General features: G+C 44.0%; 1 protein-coding gene across 5 annotated transcripts in view; it reads right to left on the bottom strand.

Moving 5' to 3' along the window:
- Positions 1 to 7,138: 7,138 nt before the first annotated feature.
- LOC130358754 (retinol dehydrogenase 7-like) overlaps positions 7,139 to 20,274 on the bottom strand; it is a 36,252-nt gene continuing 23,116 nt past the window's right edge. For 2 of the 5 annotated variants that reach the window (XM_056562496.1, XM_056562494.1), the window contains exons 2-5: positions 14,336 to 14,675; positions 13,383 to 13,641; positions 8,028 to 8,191; positions 7,139 to 7,421 (exon numbers count right to left, since the gene is read on the bottom strand). In XM_056562496.1, coding sequence (XP_056418471.1) covers positions 7,201 to 7,421; positions 8,028 to 8,191; positions 13,383 to 13,641; positions 14,336 to 14,648 — 957 coding nt within the window. In that variant the 5' untranslated portion in view covers positions 14,649 to 14,675 and the 3' untranslated portion in view covers positions 7,139 to 7,200. Of the gene's footprint in view, positions 7,422 to 8,027; positions 8,192 to 13,382; positions 13,642 to 14,335; positions 14,676 to 15,709; positions 15,728 to 17,541; positions 17,623 to 20,274 lie in introns of those variants that run through there. The other 3 variants (XM_056562492.1, XM_056562497.1, XM_056562495.1) reach the window with 3 other exon arrangements.

Consider the following 20,274-nt stretch of genomic DNA (forward strand, 5'->3'; position numbering starts at 1 on the left):
AAGATGAATTTAGAAATTTAAATTGAAGATTTATTGTAGCTAGTGCTACCATCAAAACATTTTTAGGCCTAGGCCCAGCAGCATCAGTAAACCATATAGTGTCTGAATGGCACAGCCTGGAGTTGGCAGCAGCATGAGTAGACACCAGGGCTTCACAATTCCAAAGAAAAAACAGATGAAGTTTGAAGTTTAGACTGTAGTGCTACCATAACAAAATTTTTATTCCCAGACCCAGCAGCATCAGTAAACCGTATATTGCCTGAATGACATAGCCTGGAGTTGGCTGATGCATAAGGAGACCATATAGTGTCTGAATGGCACAGCCTGGAGTTGGCAGCAGCATGACGAGACCATTGAAATTTATGATTTTGAAATTTAAATTAGGGATTTTGTAATTGAAATTTCACTACTCTGTCTGACATACTTATTGCGTGTATGATGAGAGTACAATACGCTTCATTTCGCTTAAAACAGTATTTGTCTAGAACAGCAGCGGGTGTGTACTATTGGCTGTCCTTTCACAGTATATAAACCCTTGACAGATTAAAAAGGTACAAAAATTATATAAAATAGTACACTACTGAGATGTAGGTATGTTGTATGCACTTATGAGGGCAGAAAAATGTGCTATAGTACGCTTAAAAATACCTATTTTTACCTGTGTCCCAGATTCCAAAATTCCTTTATAATCAGAAATTGTCAGAATAGCACCTGAAATTCAAAATAATAAAATGATACATATGTTCTCTGAAGAAAAGGATCCTTCATTAGATGACAATATGAGTATTGTGTGTTCAAGTGACATTAGCTCATCGGAATTCTGCAACTTAAGAACCACAACAAAGAATGAATGACTTAAAGCCTACTGAAACTGAGGAACTTCAAAATGGTAAATCTACCACCTGGGATAGTCAATCAATTCCAACATTCCAGTGGTCAGTATCCTCAGTTATCCCTGTTTCTGCTAGTCCTTGGTAGTGTTGCTCGCGAATATTCGCAATTCGAATTTTATTCGCGAATATCGCATATTCGCGAATTCGCGAATATTGCGCTATATATTCGTAATTACGAATATTCATTTTAATTTTTTTAATTTTATTTTTTTTTCACAGTACACATCACAGTGATCATCCCTTCCAGCTTATATGGTGTAAGAAGGCTCTAATACTACTGTGTAAGATTGGTGTGCGAATTTTCGCATATGCGAAAATTTGCATATGCTAATGTTCACATATGCGAATTTTCACTTATGCTAATTTTTGTATATGCAAATTTTCGCATATGTTAATTTTCGCACACGCGAATATTCGCATATGCGAAAATAAAACGAGAATATTATGAATATGCGAATATTCGCGAATATGACGAATATTCGTCCATATATTCGCGAATATTCGCAAATTCGAATATGGCCTATGCCGCTCAACACTAGTCCTTGGCAATATTCCTTTTATTACTGGTCTAGTATCAACATGGAAATAATGCTGGGAGAGTAACTCAAGGATACCCACATGTTTCCTACAATACACAGTCAATATATGGAGACCATATAGTGGCTGAATGGCACAGCCCGGAGATGGCAAAAACATGAGGAGACCATTAAAATTTAAGAATTTTAAATAGAAATTTAAGATTTTGAAATTGAGGATTTTGAAATTGAACTTTTAACTCCCAAGTTTTAGTTTCCCGGGCCCCAGCGTGTGGGTACAAAGGACCAAATCTAACAAGGAGTCACATGTCACATGGTAGCACAATGGCACAGCCTGGAGGTGGCATCAGGAGTCCAGAAAGTGACCCTATTGCAAGGAATTTCTTAATTATATTTTGCAGTATCCATGGTAGCACAATGAGAGAGCCTAGAGGTGGTAGCATCAGCATGAGGAGACCACAGAGCAGCACAATTATAGAGCCTGGAGGTGGTAGCATTAGCATGAGGAGACCATAGAGCAGCACAATGACAGAGCCTGGAGGTTGCAGCAGCAGCACGAAGGCCATGCCAACTGAGGGTTGAGTCTGAGGAACTCACTGACTATTGACTGGGGGTGTCGGATGTCCCTTGGGATAAAGTGGATGACCGAGTGAACCTCACTTGGGATGAAGTGGATGACCGAGTGAACTGATCAATCATGGCTGCTGGGTTGCTGGTCGCGACACGACTGCTAGCTGACACCGGGAGCTCAGACCTCTCACTGTGACTCCGGCTGCCACACACCCCTACTCTGCTGTGACCTCTGCCTGTGCAGATGAATTTAGGCCTCTTCCACTCCTCTGTGCACGTCCTGGCACTACTCTGCCTGACAAACTAATTTTGTACATGAGGGGGAGAACAATACGCTTTACTATGCTTAAAACAGTATTTGTTTAGAAGAGCAGCAGGTGTGTACTATTGGCTGTCTTTTTACAGTATGTAGGCCGTTGACAGATTAACAGGTACAAATTAGTACACTACTTAGATGTACGTATGCGGTATGCACTGGCCATGAGCGCAGTGTCCCTGACTGCCGGCGAGGCAGGGATTCGCATCATGGGAAGCACCCGCATGCGAGTCCCGGCCGTCAGTCACCTCGTCCCGCTCCTGCAGCACTCTCATTCTCTCAGCTCTGGTGCGCGCGTCCCCGTTCCTTAGAGTGCACACTCGTGCCGGAGCTTTGAAATTTAAAGGGCCAGTACGCTCATAATTAGAAAAAGCACCTGACAGCACATTATAAGTTGTTGCACCTCCCACACACCCCTGCCGGATCTTCAGTGCCTATTGCCTGAGAGAAAGCACTCCCTATTGCCTGTTTTGCCATACCCGTGTATCCAGACCTTCCTGCTATGTTTTTTGACTACGAACCTTTGCCGCGACCGTCTGCTACGTTGACTACACTACAGCCTCTTCCTTCGGTACCTCGCCTTGCCCAGTCATCTGTGTGGTCGAACCGTGTTGGGGGTAGTGACCTGGGTGTCGCCTGCTGCAGAAAGCCCATCCTGCCTTGCTGTGAGCTCTGGGGAAGACCAGCGGCACCTTAGACTCTGCTCCCCAATACGGTCCGAGTCATTGCCAGACAGGTGGAGGATCCACATCCAGCTCCGTTACAGTAAGATCCGGCCATGGATACCACTGGGGTTCCTCTGCCTGACAGCATGGATCTTGCTTCTATCGTGACGCTTCAGTCACAGCAAAAAGCATAGAAAGCACAGTAGCTTAACCAGCTATCTGCCATGATGTAGCAGTTGCTATATGCCCAGAAAAATTTGAGGGGGATCCCAAGTCCTGTCGTGGTTTCGTGACGCAGTGCTCCATGCACATTGAACTCACAGTTCTCCACCGAAGGAGCAAAGGTAGCCTTCGTCATCAGTCTCCTTTCTGGTAGGGCCTTAGCCTGGGCAACTCCGCTGTGAGATCGCAGTGATGCTATCACTACCAATCTCCAGGCATTCCTGACAGAATTTTGCACTGTCTTTGAAGAACCTGCCCCAGCTTCCTCTGCTGAGACGGCTTTGCTGAGTCTTTCCCAGGGCAACTCCACTGTGGGCGAGTATGCCAATGTGGTTCCGGACCCTGGCGTCAGAGTTGTATTGGAATAATTAAGCTCTCTGCACGTGTCCTTCATATAAGGATACACTGGCGAATGTCTCAATTTTAACATCAGTGTTGAGGGATAGCCAATGTATTGTTTACATCTACCACAGTAGTGCACCCATATTCTTGTATTGTACTCTGCACGATCTCGGCACTTTCCTCATCTGGCACCAGTTTTCCAGCAACCACCGCAACTTTTCATGTTGCCTCCCACAGTGTAGGCTATGCAAGTGGATCGGTCTCGCCTGACCCAGCAGGAAAGAACTCGCTGACGAACCAAAAATCTATGTCTATACTGCGCCAGTGCAGACCACTTCCTTAAGGATTGTCCTCTGCGTCCACAGCCACCGGGAAACGCTCACACCTAGGGTTCGTGGGAGACACCTCTCCACGCTTACATATGACGGTCCAGCTTCTTCTGCCTTCTAAAGAGATCATCCCCATTCTGGCTTTCCATGACTCTGGCTCAGTGGGAAACATTATTGATGCCTCCCTAGTCCTAAGGTATCATCTGCCGGTGTCTGCCTCTTAAAACCATTGTATATCTCTACAGTCAATAGACAAAGACTGGACTGTACCCTGCTACATCGCACAAAACCATTATCTATGCAAGTCGGAGTCTCCCATAGGGAGAACTTGTCTTTCTACGTTCTCCCACATTGTACTTCTCTATTGCTTTGCGTGCCATGGTTGCAACTCCATGCTCTGCAGCTTGATTGGACCACCACTGTATACATATACATGTGACCAAGCTGAAATCTTCGTCTAGTCCTCTGCCAGTTTTACCTTAGTTCCTCCAGGACTTTGCTGATGTCTTCAGTGAAAAGCAAGCTGAAGTCTTGCCTCCACATTGTCCTTACGATTGTCCCATTGATTTACTGCCTGGCACCACACCTCCCAGGGGCTGAATCTACCCACTTGTCAGTTCCTGAAACCCAGGCCATGTCAACTTACATCCAGGAGAATCTTCAGAAGGAATTCATCAGGAAATCCTCTTCTCCTGCCAGAGCCGGGTTCTTCTTCGTGGAAAAAGAATGGGTCGTTGCGTCCTTGCCTCAGCTACCGAGGGCTGAATAAAATTACAGTAAAAAAACGTCATCTCAGCGTTGTTTGGCTGCAAGATGCCAGGATTTTCTCCAAACTGGATCTTCGTGGTGCTTATAATTTGATTGGTCAGGACTGACAGGTTATGCTGACCAATGAGCTTTGTCCCACCCCCTTAATATATAAGGGGCTGCTGCCACTAAATTCTCTCTCTTAGTTCCGGATTATAAAGCTAAGCACATCTAATCATCTCATCAGCATCATCAATTCAAGCTATGCCCAAAGCCTAAGAATCTGCAGCCACTAAACATGAGTTATTCAAAGCTCAAATCACTGAATCCAATTGACTACTAGAAACTCAAATCTCCTAGAAATAGTAGCACAGTGGCTAGCAATCAAAGCTCATTGATCCCGGAGTCCCAGCAAACCTATTAGGAACCTACATATCGGTTCTCTCTCTCTAAAAAGACTGTTCTGTTACATGCCGTTGCATAAAATATACAGTAAAGTTACTTCAAGTTTACTTCATAAAATCTGCTGTGGACATTCCGTTATTTCTCCCTGCCGTTTGTGGGACGGTTGGCGGTAGGATCATTACATTGAGGAAACCTCACCCTGGCGTCACGACAATTAAGGGTTAACACCAATATACCCTACACTATCACCAGCACCACCCAGTCACCACAAATATGAGATATATAGATAGATAAATAGATACGACCTGAAGTTAGTCCCAGCATCTAAGCGAGTAGGGGCACAGGTAGAGGGAGATAGATATGAAAAAGATAGATAGATATGAGAAAGATAGATAAATAATTAGTTAAATAGATACAGAGCCGGCGTGAGGGGGGAAATTTGCACCCCCATGAAAACTTGCATCCGCTCCTCCCCCAGCCCTCCGGAGATTTCCAAAGCTAGAGCTGGGGGAGGGCAGAGCAAGGGGAGAGAGGAGGTACACCTCATCTCCCCTACCTGAGCTCGGGAGGATGCAGGTCTGCACGGGGAGAGAGTACATGCCCCCTCCCTCATCTCCCCGAGCTTGGGAGGACGAAGGTCTTTACAGGGAGAAAAAAGCCAGAGCAGGGGGAGAGAGGAGGAGCATGGCTCCCGCATCTCCCCTCCCCTCGGAGAACACAGGTCTGCACGGGGAGAAAGAAGCCAGAGCAGTGCTCCTCATCTCCTCCCTGAGCTCTGTCTGTGTTTACTGAACAGGATGACAAAGTACACGGGCTGGGGATTCATACACTGCAGGGACTGGGGAATAAATCTCTGACTGGGGATGATTTCTATGTGAGAAGGGGGGGTGGGGGGGGGGTCACATGCTGGGAGTTGTAGTCCCTGTTATGTATGTATGTATGTATGTATGTATGTATGTGTGTGTGTGTGTGTGTGTGTGTATGTATGCTAGTGTTTCCCAACCAGGGAATGCTGGGGTTGTAGTCCCTGTTATGTGTGTATGCTAGCGTTGCCCAACCAGGGAATGATGGGAGTTGTAGTCCCTGTTATGTGTGTGTGTGTATGCTAGTGGTTCCCAACCAGGGAATGCTGGGAGTTGTAGTTAAATTATCTATTTGTTACAAAGATTTTTTTTCCTCTTTGTGTATGTTTATGGGGTAATGGGGGGGGCACAAAGTTAGCTTGCACAGGGCGCCTAAACACCTAAGGCCGGCTCTGAATAGATGTGAGAGATAGATAGATAAATAAATAGATATGAGATAGATAGATATATAGATAGATAGATATGAGATAGATAGATGCCTTTGGCTGTGTGGACATGCTGTGAGTTGTAGTTTTGCAACAGCTGGAAGCACCATGTTTGAGAAACAATAAGATGGAGGTAAATAGACACTATCTCCTGGTTTCCTAACCAGGGTGCCTCAGCTGTTGCAGGAGATGGTGTCTATTTACCCCCCACTAATCCCAACCTGCAATCGCTGATGGCAAGGTCTGTGGTGGAGCACAAAACACAAACCATGTGCCCCTGCTCCACCAATAGTGTGAGGCGAGGGGCGTTCCTCTCTGCTGTCCTCCTCTGATCTTCTCTTTCCAGGCAGACAGTGCGGCCCCTGTGCTGATTTTATGGGGCCCGCATGCCGCAGATGTGCAGAAAAAATGTTGCTGGCAGCAACGGGCCCTCTCTAAGGCTCAGGCAGCGCTCGACCATAAGTCTGCTTCTGGGAGCAGGAGACCACTTTACCAGCAATCTCCTGCTTCAGTGCTTGGCTGCTGCAAGGGGGTGCAAGCTAGGGTCCGGGCCCTCTGGGAGCCAGCGCCCCTTACTGCTGTACTGGCTGTACCCCTTGATGGCAGCCCTATCAGTGATACAGTAAGTGCAGGCCTAGAGCTGTGTAAGGGGCAGCCCTGAGCCCCTGATGGCTGCCCTGAGCATTTTGCAGGGGTGGTGGGGAAGGGGGCAAGCAACCCCCCCCCCCCCCTCTCTGCAGACACCTATGCTTTAGGTTGATGTAATAGAAAAAATTAATAGTAAGTGATTAATAGAAGATTCCATGAAAGCTATGCCAAGTAGTGACCTGCAACGTCTGATTGCGGTATTGCGGTCTGTCTTTATTTGAGAAATGGAGTAAAGGTGATTACATAAGACAATGTGCTGGTTTTGGTGATGATCTACACAGCTCATAATCAGATAACACAGTAGGTACATAAGATAGAGGAATATAATAAAGCTTGGCGTCCAGACCAGGAGCATATCTGGTCCAGGGATGTACAGCAGTCAGGGCATGCTCCATGCAGTCTGTGACCTGGTGAAGTTTTGGGCTGGCACTGCTAAAAATATGAACCAAGCCCTGTGCATCTGTATAAGGAAAAACAAATATAATTGATTTACATAAGATATACAACATATTACATAACTTAATTTGATTACCTTCCAAATCTACACAGTATATACAGGATTAAAAAAACATGGCTGCTCTCCTCCAAAAACAATGCCAGTTACACTAAAACAAATGGAGCCGAGATGCAATGCCAGACAACCTGACTAGAGATGAGCGAACTTACAGTAAATTCGATTTGTCACAAACTTCTCGGCTCGGCAGTTGATTACTTCTCCTGCATAAATTAGTTCAGCTTTCAGGTGCTCAGGTGGGCTGGAAAAAGTGGATACAGTCCTAGGAGACTCTTTCCTAGGACTGTATCCACCTTTTCCAGCCCACCGGAGCACCTGAAAGCTGAACTAATTTATGCAGGAAAAGTCAGCAACCGCCGAGCCGAGAAGTTTGTGACGAATCGAATTTACTGTAAGTCATCTCATCTCTAAACCTGACCAACACCTTTAAATGTGACTCACAAAATATCAGTAGGAAATTCCTTTCTTGTGTATTTGATTTTGCATACAGTATATCACTTTAAGAGCTAGAGGATTGGAAATGAAATATTTCCTCCTAATATATTGACTCACATTTCTGGTAATATTGTTCTCCAAAGTAATCTTTCATTTGTGAAGAGACATTCGACCACAGACGCTCCAGATTCTTTAGATGGGGTTCTTTAGTGCACATTTTTGTTTGGAAAGCACCGGGTTCGATTATTGAAACCTTCACTCCAAAGTCATGAAGCTCCCTTCTGCATAGAAGATATAAAGCATGTGAGACCTATCTAAGGTTATATACTTTAAGGGGTACTTCACCGGAAAATATTTTTTTTTAAATCAACTAGTGTCAGAAAGTTAAACAAATTTGTCAATTACTTCCATTGAAAAATCTTTATCCCTCCAGTTCTTATCAGCTGTTATATGATCCACAGGAAATTATTTTCTTTTTGAATTTCCTTTCTGTCTAACCACAGGGTTCTCTGCTGACACCTCTGTCCATTTTAGGAAGTTTCCAGAGTAGGAGCGAATCCCCATAGCAAACCTATACTGTGCTGGACAGTTCCTGACATGGACAGAGGTGTCAGCATAGAGCACTGTGGTCAGACAGAAAGGAAATTCGAAAAGAAAAGAACTTCCTGTGGTGCATACAGCAGCTGATAAGTAATGAAAGATCAAGATTTTTAAATAGAAGTAATTTACAAATCTACAGTATGTGGAAGAAAGAAAATGGCCAGCACTTCAAACAGGAATACAACTGCAGCTCAATGCATGTGGACCGAGTGTGAATGTAAATGAGGATGATGGGATGGGAACCCCGGGCGGGACCTGCTGCTGTGCTGACAAGTGTAGAGCAAGGCAATTCAAATGCACGGAGAAGCAAAGAATGTTGCACTCACCGGTCCGGTTTATAGCTTCTTTATTGAAGAATTGTCAGCGGGTGTACCTTCAATAAAGAAGCTATAAACCAGACCGGTGAATGCGACATTCTTTGCTTCTCCATACATTTGAATTTACAAATCTGTTTATTTTTCTGGCACCCACAGCACCAGCGTTCTAAACAAATGCCGGGTTCCTGCGGCAGTGGTAGTGATGTCACGGACACACCCCCTTGTGACATTACACCCCACCCCCTCCATTCATGTCGGACATTACCCCCCTCCCATAGACCTGAATAGAGGGGGAGTGGCATGCGGCGTTGCCGTGACATCATGATCAGAGCCTATGTCTCGAACGTTCTAAACAGAAGGTTCAGAATGCTGGAGCACTGGAGTACCCCTTTAAGCTTCTATAAAACAGTAAAGGCATATATACCCTAAAGGCAGACAAAGTGGCTGCTAGAGGTCCGTGGAGAAAGGGGGCCAGCCACTGTTGGTCCCATTCCTTTTTCTATTGGTAAATATCTGTGCAGAACTCTTCTCCAGTTATCTGCATTGTCAAAAAATTCAAGGAGGGGGAATTAACCAATAGGTTATGGATTACAAAGACAAAAATTTTATTTTCTGTCCTGGGAGACAAAAACAGACACCATAATAGGGGGCTCATTTTTACCTTTGCTATGGCGCCTCCTCTCTTCTATGTATTGTAATACATCACTGTACACAGTTTTGAAAGTGTATGTAAAGCAATTGTGATATGGGCTCTTTCATAGTTATAGTTGATCATAGTTGTAATAAAACTGCTTAAGGATTCTAACCAGTAATATTTGATGTGATTCAGAACATCAACAGATTACAGGGTCATGTTCAGAGGTGGACTCATTTATGGGCTACAGATGCAAAAACACACATTACATTCTTAGTTTATGTATTAGTGTCATTTGTAAAAACCTTTGACGTGTCATCGAGACAAAATGTTTTATTGCATCAGGTCTCAGTCCTAAGAACCACTGATCATCAGTAACAGACGGCTGAGGTGTGCGGCAGTGCACTCTTCACTCCTGGGTGATCAATCAAATTGGACTCTTTTCCTGCATTAGTCTGGATGGGGAGTGAAGAGCTCACTTTTGACAGCTATTACTGACGATCAAAGGGGGCCTCAAAACCGAGATCTAAACTTTTGACTGGGCAACATGTCAAAAGTATCCCTGGTATTAGGAAAAACTTTTGACGTGTAGCAAAAACGTCAAATGTTTTGGTTGATTGGGATCTGGGTGTACAGACCCCCCACTGATCCTTAGAAAAGGCGGGGAAACGTGCACACTTAAAGGGGCACTCCAGTGGAAATGTTTTTTTTTTTTTATCAACTGGTGTCAGAAAGTGAAACAGATTTGTAAATTACTTCTATTCATACATCTTAATCCTTCCAGGACTTATCAGCTTCTGTATGCTACAGAGGAAGTTATTTTCTTTTTCAATTTCCTTCCTGTCTGATCACAGTGCTCTCTGCTGCCACCTCTGTGTCAGGAACTGTCCAGAGCAGGAGCAAATCCCCATAGCAAATCTATCCTGCTCTGGACAGTTCCTGAAATGACAGTTCCTGAAATGACAGAGGTGTCAGTAGGGAGCATTGTGGTCAGACAGAAAAGAATTTCAAAAAGAAAAGAACTTATTATAGGAATTTACAAACCTGTTTAACTTTCTGGCACCAGTTGATTGGTGGAATATATATTTATATATATTTTTTTTTTTTTTTGAGTACCCCTTTAAGCATTCCCTCCCAGGCCACTTCCTTTTCCTATTGCTCTAGCAGTGATAAAGGTCAAGATGGACAAGATGTAGATTGAAGTTTTGAGAGGTAGGTCTGCATATGATAGCTGGGGAGGATGCCATGATGTACAGATAGTGGCTAGAAGGCTTGAAATGTTCTTTGATGCAGTGCCTGTGGTATAGCAGGAGGTGGGGGGGGATAATCTGGCTGCAGTGGGGCTGCCGAACTGTTGGATCACCCACTATGCAGTGGCCTTGGTTGTTGCACAGCACTATGCCTATAAGTTTTGTCACCCACTTGAGGTGGCTGTGATGTTGGTAATATTTATACATAGCTTTTATGTGGCCATCCAAGCCTTCTTTTTTTCTAAACAAAATAACCCTAATTCTGATAATCTTTCTGGGTTCTGTAACTATTGGAAGGATTAAGATTTTTTAATAGAAGTAATTTACAAATCTGTTTAACTTTCTGGAGCCAGTTGATATATATAAAAAAGGTTTTGCTTGGAATACCCCTTTAAGGTCCAAATGGGCTTAGTCCTTTAGAGGTTAACCAGCTTTATTTGCTTCACATCCATACACAGCAGCATACATCAACAGAACAAAAGAATGAATCTACCACAAATTTAGAAAGAAAAAATAAAGATGTGGTCAGTGTCACTTATCCACATGATCCACATTAATCTACAGAGGCAGATGAGGATGTAACCAGTGTCGGGCAGCTGATGCCAAGGCAAATAAATTATTGGATTTTTACGCTTTCGTTTTTTCCTCCTCCCCTTCAAAAAATCATAACTCTAATATTTTCATCCACAGACTAGTATGAGGGCTTGTTTATTGCGCGACCAGTTATCCTTTGTAATGCCATCACTCACTCTACCATAAAATGTATGGCACAACCAAAAAAAATACTATTTGTGTGGGGAAATTAAAAAGGAAACCCCAATTTTGCAAATTTTGGAAGGTTTTGTTCTCACGCCGTACAATTTATGGTAATAATGACATGTGTTTTTTATTCTCTGGGTCAATACGATTAAAATGATACCTATGATTATACACTTTTCTATTACTGTTGCGCTTTAAAAAAAAAAAATCGCAAACTTTTTAACCAAATTAGTACGTTTAAAATCCCCCTATTTTGAAGGCCTATAACTTTTTCACTTTTCCGTATAAGCGGTGGTATGAGGGCTCATTTTTTGCGCAGTGTTCTGTACTTTTATTAATACCATATTTGCTTATACAAAACTTTTATTACATTTTTTATACATTTTTTTTGGAATAAAATGTTATAAAAAAGAAGCTATTTTGGACTTTTTTTTTTTACGTTCACATCGTTCACCATACGGGATCATTTACATTTTATTTTAATAGTACGGATATTTACGCACGTGGCAATACCAAATATGTATATAAAATAAAAAATTTTTTTATTTATCTATTTTTTTTTTTACACTTTTTGGGGGTAAAATAGGGAAAATGGGACAATTTATGTTTTTATTGGGGGAGGGTGTTTTTCACATTTTTTTATTTTTTCACTTTTTTTACTTTTATTTTTACACTCTTATAGTCCCCATAGGGGACTATTTATAGCAGCCATTCGATTGCTAATCCTGTTCAGTGCTATGTATAGGACACAGCACTGATCAGGGTTATCGGTCATCTTCTGCTCTGGTCTGTGGGAAGGCAGATCAGAGCAGAAGACTCCCGTAAGGCAGTGGAGGCAGGTGAGGGGACCTCCGTCTGCCGTGCAGGATGATCGGATCGCCGCGGCAGCGCTGCGGGAGATCCGATCATCCTGTTAAGTGACCGCGATGCTGCAGATGCCGTGATCTGTATTGATCACGGTATCTGAGGGGTTAATGGCGGACAGCCGCGGGATCGTGGGTGTCCGCCATAACCGGCGGGTCCCTGGCCGGGACCTGCCGCGCATGATGTCGGCATCGCTCCGATGCCCGCAGTTATGTTCAGGACGTAAATGTACATCCTGGTGCGTTAAGTACCACATCACCAGGACATACCTTTACGTCCTGCGTCGCTAAAGGGGTTTTCCAGGAATTTTTTTTTTTATTTGACTGTTACGGGGGCTGTAAAGTTAGTGTAGTTCATAATATAGTGTCTGTACCTGTGTGTGATGGTTTTCTCACAATTCTTCTGTGATTTTCACCCCAATATTTATTTTTAACAGCATACAAAATGACTGTTGTCTGATTTTTCCCAGATTGCAATGAGGCCGAGACCTGACTCACTAGTCAGCTGATGACAGGGAGCCTGTCTGCTTCAATGGGTGGAGGGATCAATCTGCAACTAATGCAACAGCTGTAGGCACCCTGATTTAAAACCACAGGTCTTTTGAATGGATGCAGCTCATTTATGTTTCAATGGGTGGGGTGGCTGATGTGTGGGAGGGAGGAAAATGGAATTGTGGGATTTGTAGTCAAAAAAAGAAAAGTCAAACCGGAAATACAAGTTCACAAAAAGCTAGCCCCAATGTAATGGTAATCTCGCAACATAGCCATTTAGCCCCAAGACAAGCGCAGATCCTTCCTAAGCATGTCCATTTCTGTCTGCCAGGTATTTACTAAAATCCTCTTATGGTGGATAACGCCTTTAAGGCAAGTTTGACCAGAAGGGCTGAGCTTTGAACTAAAATTATTGGTATACTGGTGCCTTAAAGAGTCCTTTTAAACCCAAAAAAGTAAATCCCACTAGTTAATTCATAATGTATTTATACCATTATGTCTGAACTCTCATATCATTCTTTTGAACCTAAATAATTTATAATGTACTAGAAATTTACCTGAGACTGTCAGATAATGCTTCAACTCCAAACTTAGATGGACCATATCCTCCTCCAGTGATGGACAGTCTCGCAGCACAACTAGAAACATTAACAATTCGTCCTCTTGCTTTTATGAGAAGAGGCAACAAGTTCACTGTCAAATCAAAAGGACCCAGTAAATTTACATCCAGCACCTTAGCAAAATCTTCTTTTGTTTGCCACGAATTAGGAGCCAATGACAATCCACTACCAGCATTGTTCACAAGGCCCCATAAACCTGGAAAAAAAAATGAAAATAATAAGAATGATAAACAGATACATAATAAAATGTACATTCTAAAGTTTGTCTGATTGATTGTCCAAACCTGTTCAGTGCGATCCTGCAGTCATGCTCTCATTCATTTGTCACCTGCAATCCCCTGCATACATTGAACAGTTACAGCAAGAAGAAGGTAGGGGAGAGATGAAAGGGAATATGACTGCAGGAGCAGACTACACACAGCTTGATTTGTTACTGTTACAATGGGCACCACTGGGGGGTATACAGGGGCTTAAGCTCCAGGTCAGACACCCATAGCCCCAATTCTGACTTGCCACTATGCCGCCTTCATTACTGCAGCTCCATCCTCTGTTTAGTGATCGCACACAAATATTCAAGAACACAGTCTTTGCAGTGTTCTCGTCCATGACATGGCGGCATATGAAGAGGCATGTGACCATACATGTAAAACATCACTCAGCCTCCACTATGCACCTTGGCTTATTGTTACAGACCTCCAGGACCTACAGAAAGTTCTTTACTATACATGTTTTACTGTGAGTGCATCTTCTTTCTTAAAAAAAAAAAAAAAAAAAGGTCAGTAATTATCGGCATGCTTTATAAAATGTGTGCTACTGCTGCTGTACCAATAGTACATTCTGACTGTAAAGTTTTATAGATTTATATATAATAAAGCTTTATTTTATCTTACCTTCATCTCCAACAATATTAGTGGCCAACTTGGCAGCTGAACTCACACTCTGACTCTGTGTAATATCTAAAATTACTGTCTGTAGTCTACTTGATGTCTCCTTCTTCAGGTTTTCAGCCCCTTCATTTGTTAAGCAAGATGCCAGGACCTTCATTCCACGTTTGTCCAGTTGCTTGGCCAGCAGGTTTCCAAATCCAGTGTCACATCCAGTAATGAAGACATATTTATCCGAGAGATTCTCCAATATCTGACTCTGCCTGTACCATCTGTACAGGAATAGTAGACCCACCAACACAAGCAAGAACAGCAACATCACAGAATATGATATTGTCAATGTTACCTAGAAAAACAATGCAGTAACTTCATAGATCTGCCAACAAACATTTGCATACACATGTCTGTTGGCAGGCGGCCATACAGATAATCACAGACTGCAATATATGCTTTCCTCCATTAGATCCACATAGCCATTTGCACAGTTTAAACACATAAAAAATGGCTTTAGTCTGTTTTCTTGAATTTTTAATTTGTGTTTGTTTTTAATAAGAAGAAAAATCTAGATAGATATACACACACACACACACACTGAGGGGAATTTATCATGGTATGTGTAAATCAAGTACTTTTTACCTCTGTACTTCCCCCATGTTTATTTAAGAGGTGCACGTTCATCAATAGCAAAGTACCTTAGATGTTGACAAGTTTCTAAGTGTAGACTAGACACTAGTGTTTGCACAAAAATTTTGCGACAATTTAAAAAAAAGCTGCAGTTGATGAATCACCAACCACTGCAAAAAGTTGTGGTTTTCTTGAATGAGCCTGAATGAGTTGCGCAAAAAAAAACATTGCAACTTTTTTACTGCATGTGCAAAAAGTTGCAACAATCAACCACGAAAAAAAAAATAAAAACATGATAAAACCACACACACACACACACACAAATACTGTGTAATGTTGGTGAGATGTCACACACCACCCTTCAGCCAGTCAGGCCTAAAGGCAGTCTTGTCTCCACCTGTTAGGGAGTTTGGCCTTAGTCAGAGAAGAAGCAATACCTCACTGCTGCAGCTTCCATGTCTTTGTGGTGTCCCAGCACCAAAGGCTGTCCTGTGGCTTCTGACAGCTTCAGGCAGATCTGCAGCACAGTTGTTGGGCCCACTGAGAGACTTCTTGCTGTGTTAATTACGTCTCAGCACTTTACCAAGAGTTAATATATTTTTATAATTATTTTGTTATATTATTTCTATGTATGTGACTTAGATGTGTTATGGTACCTTTTTTTTTTTATATAGTTTTATTGCTTATTACAAAACCATACAGACAAAATACAAATCACAAAAATATTATACAATCATAATCCCGGGCCTAACTCACTGCGGTAGTTGCTGTCCACGTCAGGAGTACAGGAACAAGAGAGAGAGAGAGAACATGGCCGCCGCCCCCCAATATGGGCAGGGGGCGGGGCGAATCCGATTGGTCCGAACATCTGTCATTCACCATTACAGAGAGTAATGGGATTGCTTACTTCACAGGGCCTCCAAAGGTCCTTAAGCAGAATACCATAGAGTTTACCTAGTCACGTGACCCGCAGGTCCTGCAACGCTATGGAACCGGTAATCAACCATTTATTTACATATATATTACCCTATTTACATTAACCTTAAATAAATTACTGATCTATGAGCTGGAATAGAGGCGACAAGGGGTAAGCTACATCACAGGGATCCCTACGTCCTAGGGACTCTGGCCATGGGGACCCACAGATACAAAGGTACCGTAGAAGATGCGCTACCGGGACACCACAGTGGTACCTATGGGAACCCTTAAATTCTTGCCCATATGGTGCAGTGGGGAGGAGGTACCCCAGTTTCTGCTGAGCACCAGTGTGGTTAAGGTGTGTTGTGTGTGGAGAGCTCTAAGGGAAGGCCCAGATCAAATCTATTTTATCCAGTCATTCTGCAAGGATCACCAATATGGTGGAAGTTCATACCCTGAGGGAGGAAGCTAAAAGACTTTGACAGAACCCTAGCTATCAGGATCAATCTTCAAGTCTCTCAAGTCAGTATCAATTCATTGGGTGAAAGCACCACAAGTCCCAGCAAGGCGACAGGGCTCCCTAAGGGTTACGCTACATTCTTTCACTCTGCACTAGACTGTGTGTAATACCATCTGCACCCTGCTCAGTAAAGACAGTTATCCGTAACCTGACGTCAGTGTGTTCCTTTAATCTTCATGTCTGGCCCAGGAGAAGCTGTCTTCAACCTCGGACCGTGTATAGGATAACAGTGCCTTGGGGCCACGAAGTGATAAGGCATTTCCCTACACCACCCTTGGTGCCCCACCTTTAGTGGCAGCTGGCCTCTAAGCACAAGATTTCACATCCAGACCTAGCTGCAACTTTCCTGGCAAATTCCACTCCTGGGGTAAAACATCCCAAGTAGAGCTTTAGGGACATTAGCAAAGCTAATGTCCTTAAAGCTGCACTTGGGATGGTTTTACCCAGGGGTTAAGTCCTGGAAAAAAAGTGTGGGAACTCACTTAAGATTTCTAATACACCCCCCCCCCCCCCAGTTTGCGCAAAAAACAAACAAACAAAGATGTCCAAGCTAAAACTTGACATCCTGCACGGTTCCAGGATTCTTACAGGCCACAGGCATACAGCAGCCTATGGAGTTTAAGAGTGAAACACTGTAACAAACCTACTCCTCATGAAATCTCCTTGCTACTGGGGTGATACACTGTAACAAACCCCCTCCTCATGTAATCACCTTACTACTGGGGTGACACACTGTAATAAACCTCCTCCTCATGTAATCTCCTTGCTACTGAGGCGACACACTGTAACAAACCTCCTCCTCACTTAATTACCGTACTAAAGGGGTGACACACTGTAACAAACCTCCTCCTCATATAATCACCTTACTACTGGTGTGAAACACTGTAAAACCTCCTCATGTAATCACCTTACTACTGGTGTGACACACTGTAACAAACCTCCTCCTCATGTAATCATCTTACTACTGGGGTGACACACTGTAACAAATTTCCTTCCATGTAATTACCTTACTGGGGTGACACACTGTAACAAAGCTCCTCCTTACTATATCCTTACTACTGGGGTGACACACTGTAACGAACCTCCTCCTGATGTAACCTCCTTACTACTGTGGTGACACACTGTAACAAATCTCCTTCCATTTAATTACCTTACTGGGGTGACATGTGACATGTCTCCTCCAGCTCAGCCCCACCTCCTCCACAGCATCACACAGGTCCTTTAACCACGATCTTCCCTCTCATGCATTGCTAAGCTCCGCCCCCAACATGTGATGGTGACATCATCACAGGCCCTACCTCTCCAGCATCTAGCAGTCCGAGTCGGGGGAGGAGACGGAGGAAGGGTAAGAATAATTCAGAGGTCGGTCCTGTAGGACTAGTGTAACAGGGACGGCTTTCCGCCTCTGGAAAAAGCAAAGGAAAGCCGTTCCTGTGCGTTCCTGCAGGACTCGAGCCCTGATATTACCCCTGCAGTGGAATTTGCCAGGAAAGTTGCACCTGTGTCTGGAATGTCTACCATTTATTTATATGGGAGCGCTGAAGAGACCTGAGTACACTCTGGCATCATCAGCACTCCCATAGAAATGAATAGGGCATGCTGTCTACCGGTAGACAACATACGCTCCTCACTGAAAGAGTCAGGGTCCCGATACGGACATCCGATGTTTGGTCATATCATACTCCATAAAAATAAAAATGTCCCATAAAAACAAAATTAGTATTAATAAAAACTACAGATCACGGCACAAAAAAAAAACTGTGCCCTCATACAGCCCCATATATGATAAAATAAAAGGGTTAGACTAGGTTCACACAACGGAACGTCAGAGTTTCTCCGTATGGACATTCTGCACACTGCAGGGTGCTGGCATAATATGCCACCGCTAGAATCGCACAGGAATGTGCCATCTATCAGACGGCTATGCATTCCATGCGGACTCCGCACAAAGAATGAACAAATGGAATTTCCGTGCCGGAAACATCTGACATGGAAATTTCGCAATGTGCACAGTGCAGCAGACTTTGATGGGACTCCAGAACGGAAATTCTGAGGTGTGAACATGGCCTCAGGGCGGGTTCCTACTATGTAGTTTCCAGCCAGAAAAAAATCCGGTTGAAGATTCAGAGTTCAGCTAGGACCACCCAGACATTGCTGTCCCAATAGATGGCAATAACTGAGGTGCAGTTTCAGCCATTGCCAGCAAAGGGATTCTGCTGCAGCGGAATTTCCGAGTGAAATTCTGGTGCATGTCAAAGCAGAATTCCATTTGGAAATACCGTAGTGTGAACCTAGCCTTTTAGAGGTCAGAAAAAAAATGTGCTGCATATAGAGGAGGCAGGGGAGCCCAGCATGTTGACTCCCCACCTCCATTGCCCCCAGCAGCGCTGTAGAAATGAGGATACTGAGAGGCAGAACTATTAATCCACTGCACCAATTTATGTAAGTAACCCCTTGTTGTAATGCTGTTCATCCACACGGTACCAGTGTATTGGGTTTAGTTTGGGTGAAAAGCCTGTCAGCTTCTCTTTAACAAAAAACTTAAACTTCTCCTTACTGCTAAATCCACAAAGAGTGCATCCAAATCTGCTGTGCCATTTTTCCAATAACACTGAGTGAAACCCCCCTTAGGCTATGCTCAAACACAGTCTTTTGGACCTGCTTGATCTAATAAAAAACTGGTTTTCCCAGTGCTTGAGCTGTCGATAAACTGGTTTTCCAGTAATTTACCATAAGTTGGATGCCTCACCCATCATACACATCCCTTGATTTAAGCTTAAAAATAAATCCGCCCCCTGTGTGGTGTAAGAATGCAACTTTTTTGTGGTAAATGTCCTACGTTCAGCACATAATATAGATCACGTCTAAAAGTAAAGAATCAACAAAAGTGGCGTGCATCTTTAAGAAGTTGAAAAAAGTTAGCAAATATTTGCACAATTTGTGGACTGCTCAAAATTTTGTGACAAAGTAAAATATGCAGCGTATATCACTAACAAATCCCCACCCCAAAGTTTAACCTCTTCAGGACCCATGATGTATGCATACGTCTTCACACCCTGGATCTTAAGGACCCATGACGTATGCATACGTCATGTCTTTTCCTGGTCTCCGCCGCTCACCCGGCGGAGATCGGAAGCGGATCCCTGCTGAAATCCTTCAGCAGGGATCCAGGGCAAACGCCGAGGGGGGCCATGTATGCCCCCCATGTCGGCGATCGCCGCAAATCGCAAGGGAAATCGCCCTTGCGATCTGCGGCGATACCGGGCTGATCGGGTCTCTGGGACCCGACCGCCCGGTAATTTCGCATGATCCCGGCTGTCACAGACAGCCAGGACCATGCTAATGTATAGGAGCGAGGTGGCAAGCCGGCCACCTCCTCCTATACCCTGCGATCTGTCGGTTAGTTAACCGACCAATCGCAGGAGGGGGGGGAGGGCGGTTACTTCCTCCCATCCTGCCCGGCCCATGAAAGTCCGGAGAGGACGGGAGGAAGACCGGAGGACGCGGCGGGGGACGGGGGGAGTGCTGGGGCCCGGCCCCGGTACTTACCTAGTCCCTGAAGACCCGGATCCCGGCGAGGAAGATGGCGGCGAGATCTTCAGCCGCGGTCGGGCCCTTTACAGCAATGCACGTCGCCGTAAAGCGACATGCATTGCTGTAATAGGACCCTGTAAACTACAACTCCCAGCATGCCCAGACAGCCCTTGGCGCCTGGGCATGCTGGGAGTTGCAGTTTTGCAACATCTGGAGGTCCACAGTTTGGAGACCACTGTGCCCTTCCAGATGTTGAAAAACTACACATTCTCAGCATGCCCTTACTGTCCAGGCATGCTGGGAGTTGTAGTTCTGTAACATCTGGCCCTTCAGATGTTGCAGAACTACA

The sequence above is a fragment of the Hyla sarda genome, chromosome 2 (assembly GCF_029499605.1).
Source record: "Hyla sarda isolate aHylSar1 chromosome 2, aHylSar1.hap1, whole genome shotgun sequence".
Classification (NCBI taxonomy): Eukaryota; Metazoa; Chordata; class Amphibia; order Anura; family Hylidae; genus Hyla; species Hyla sarda.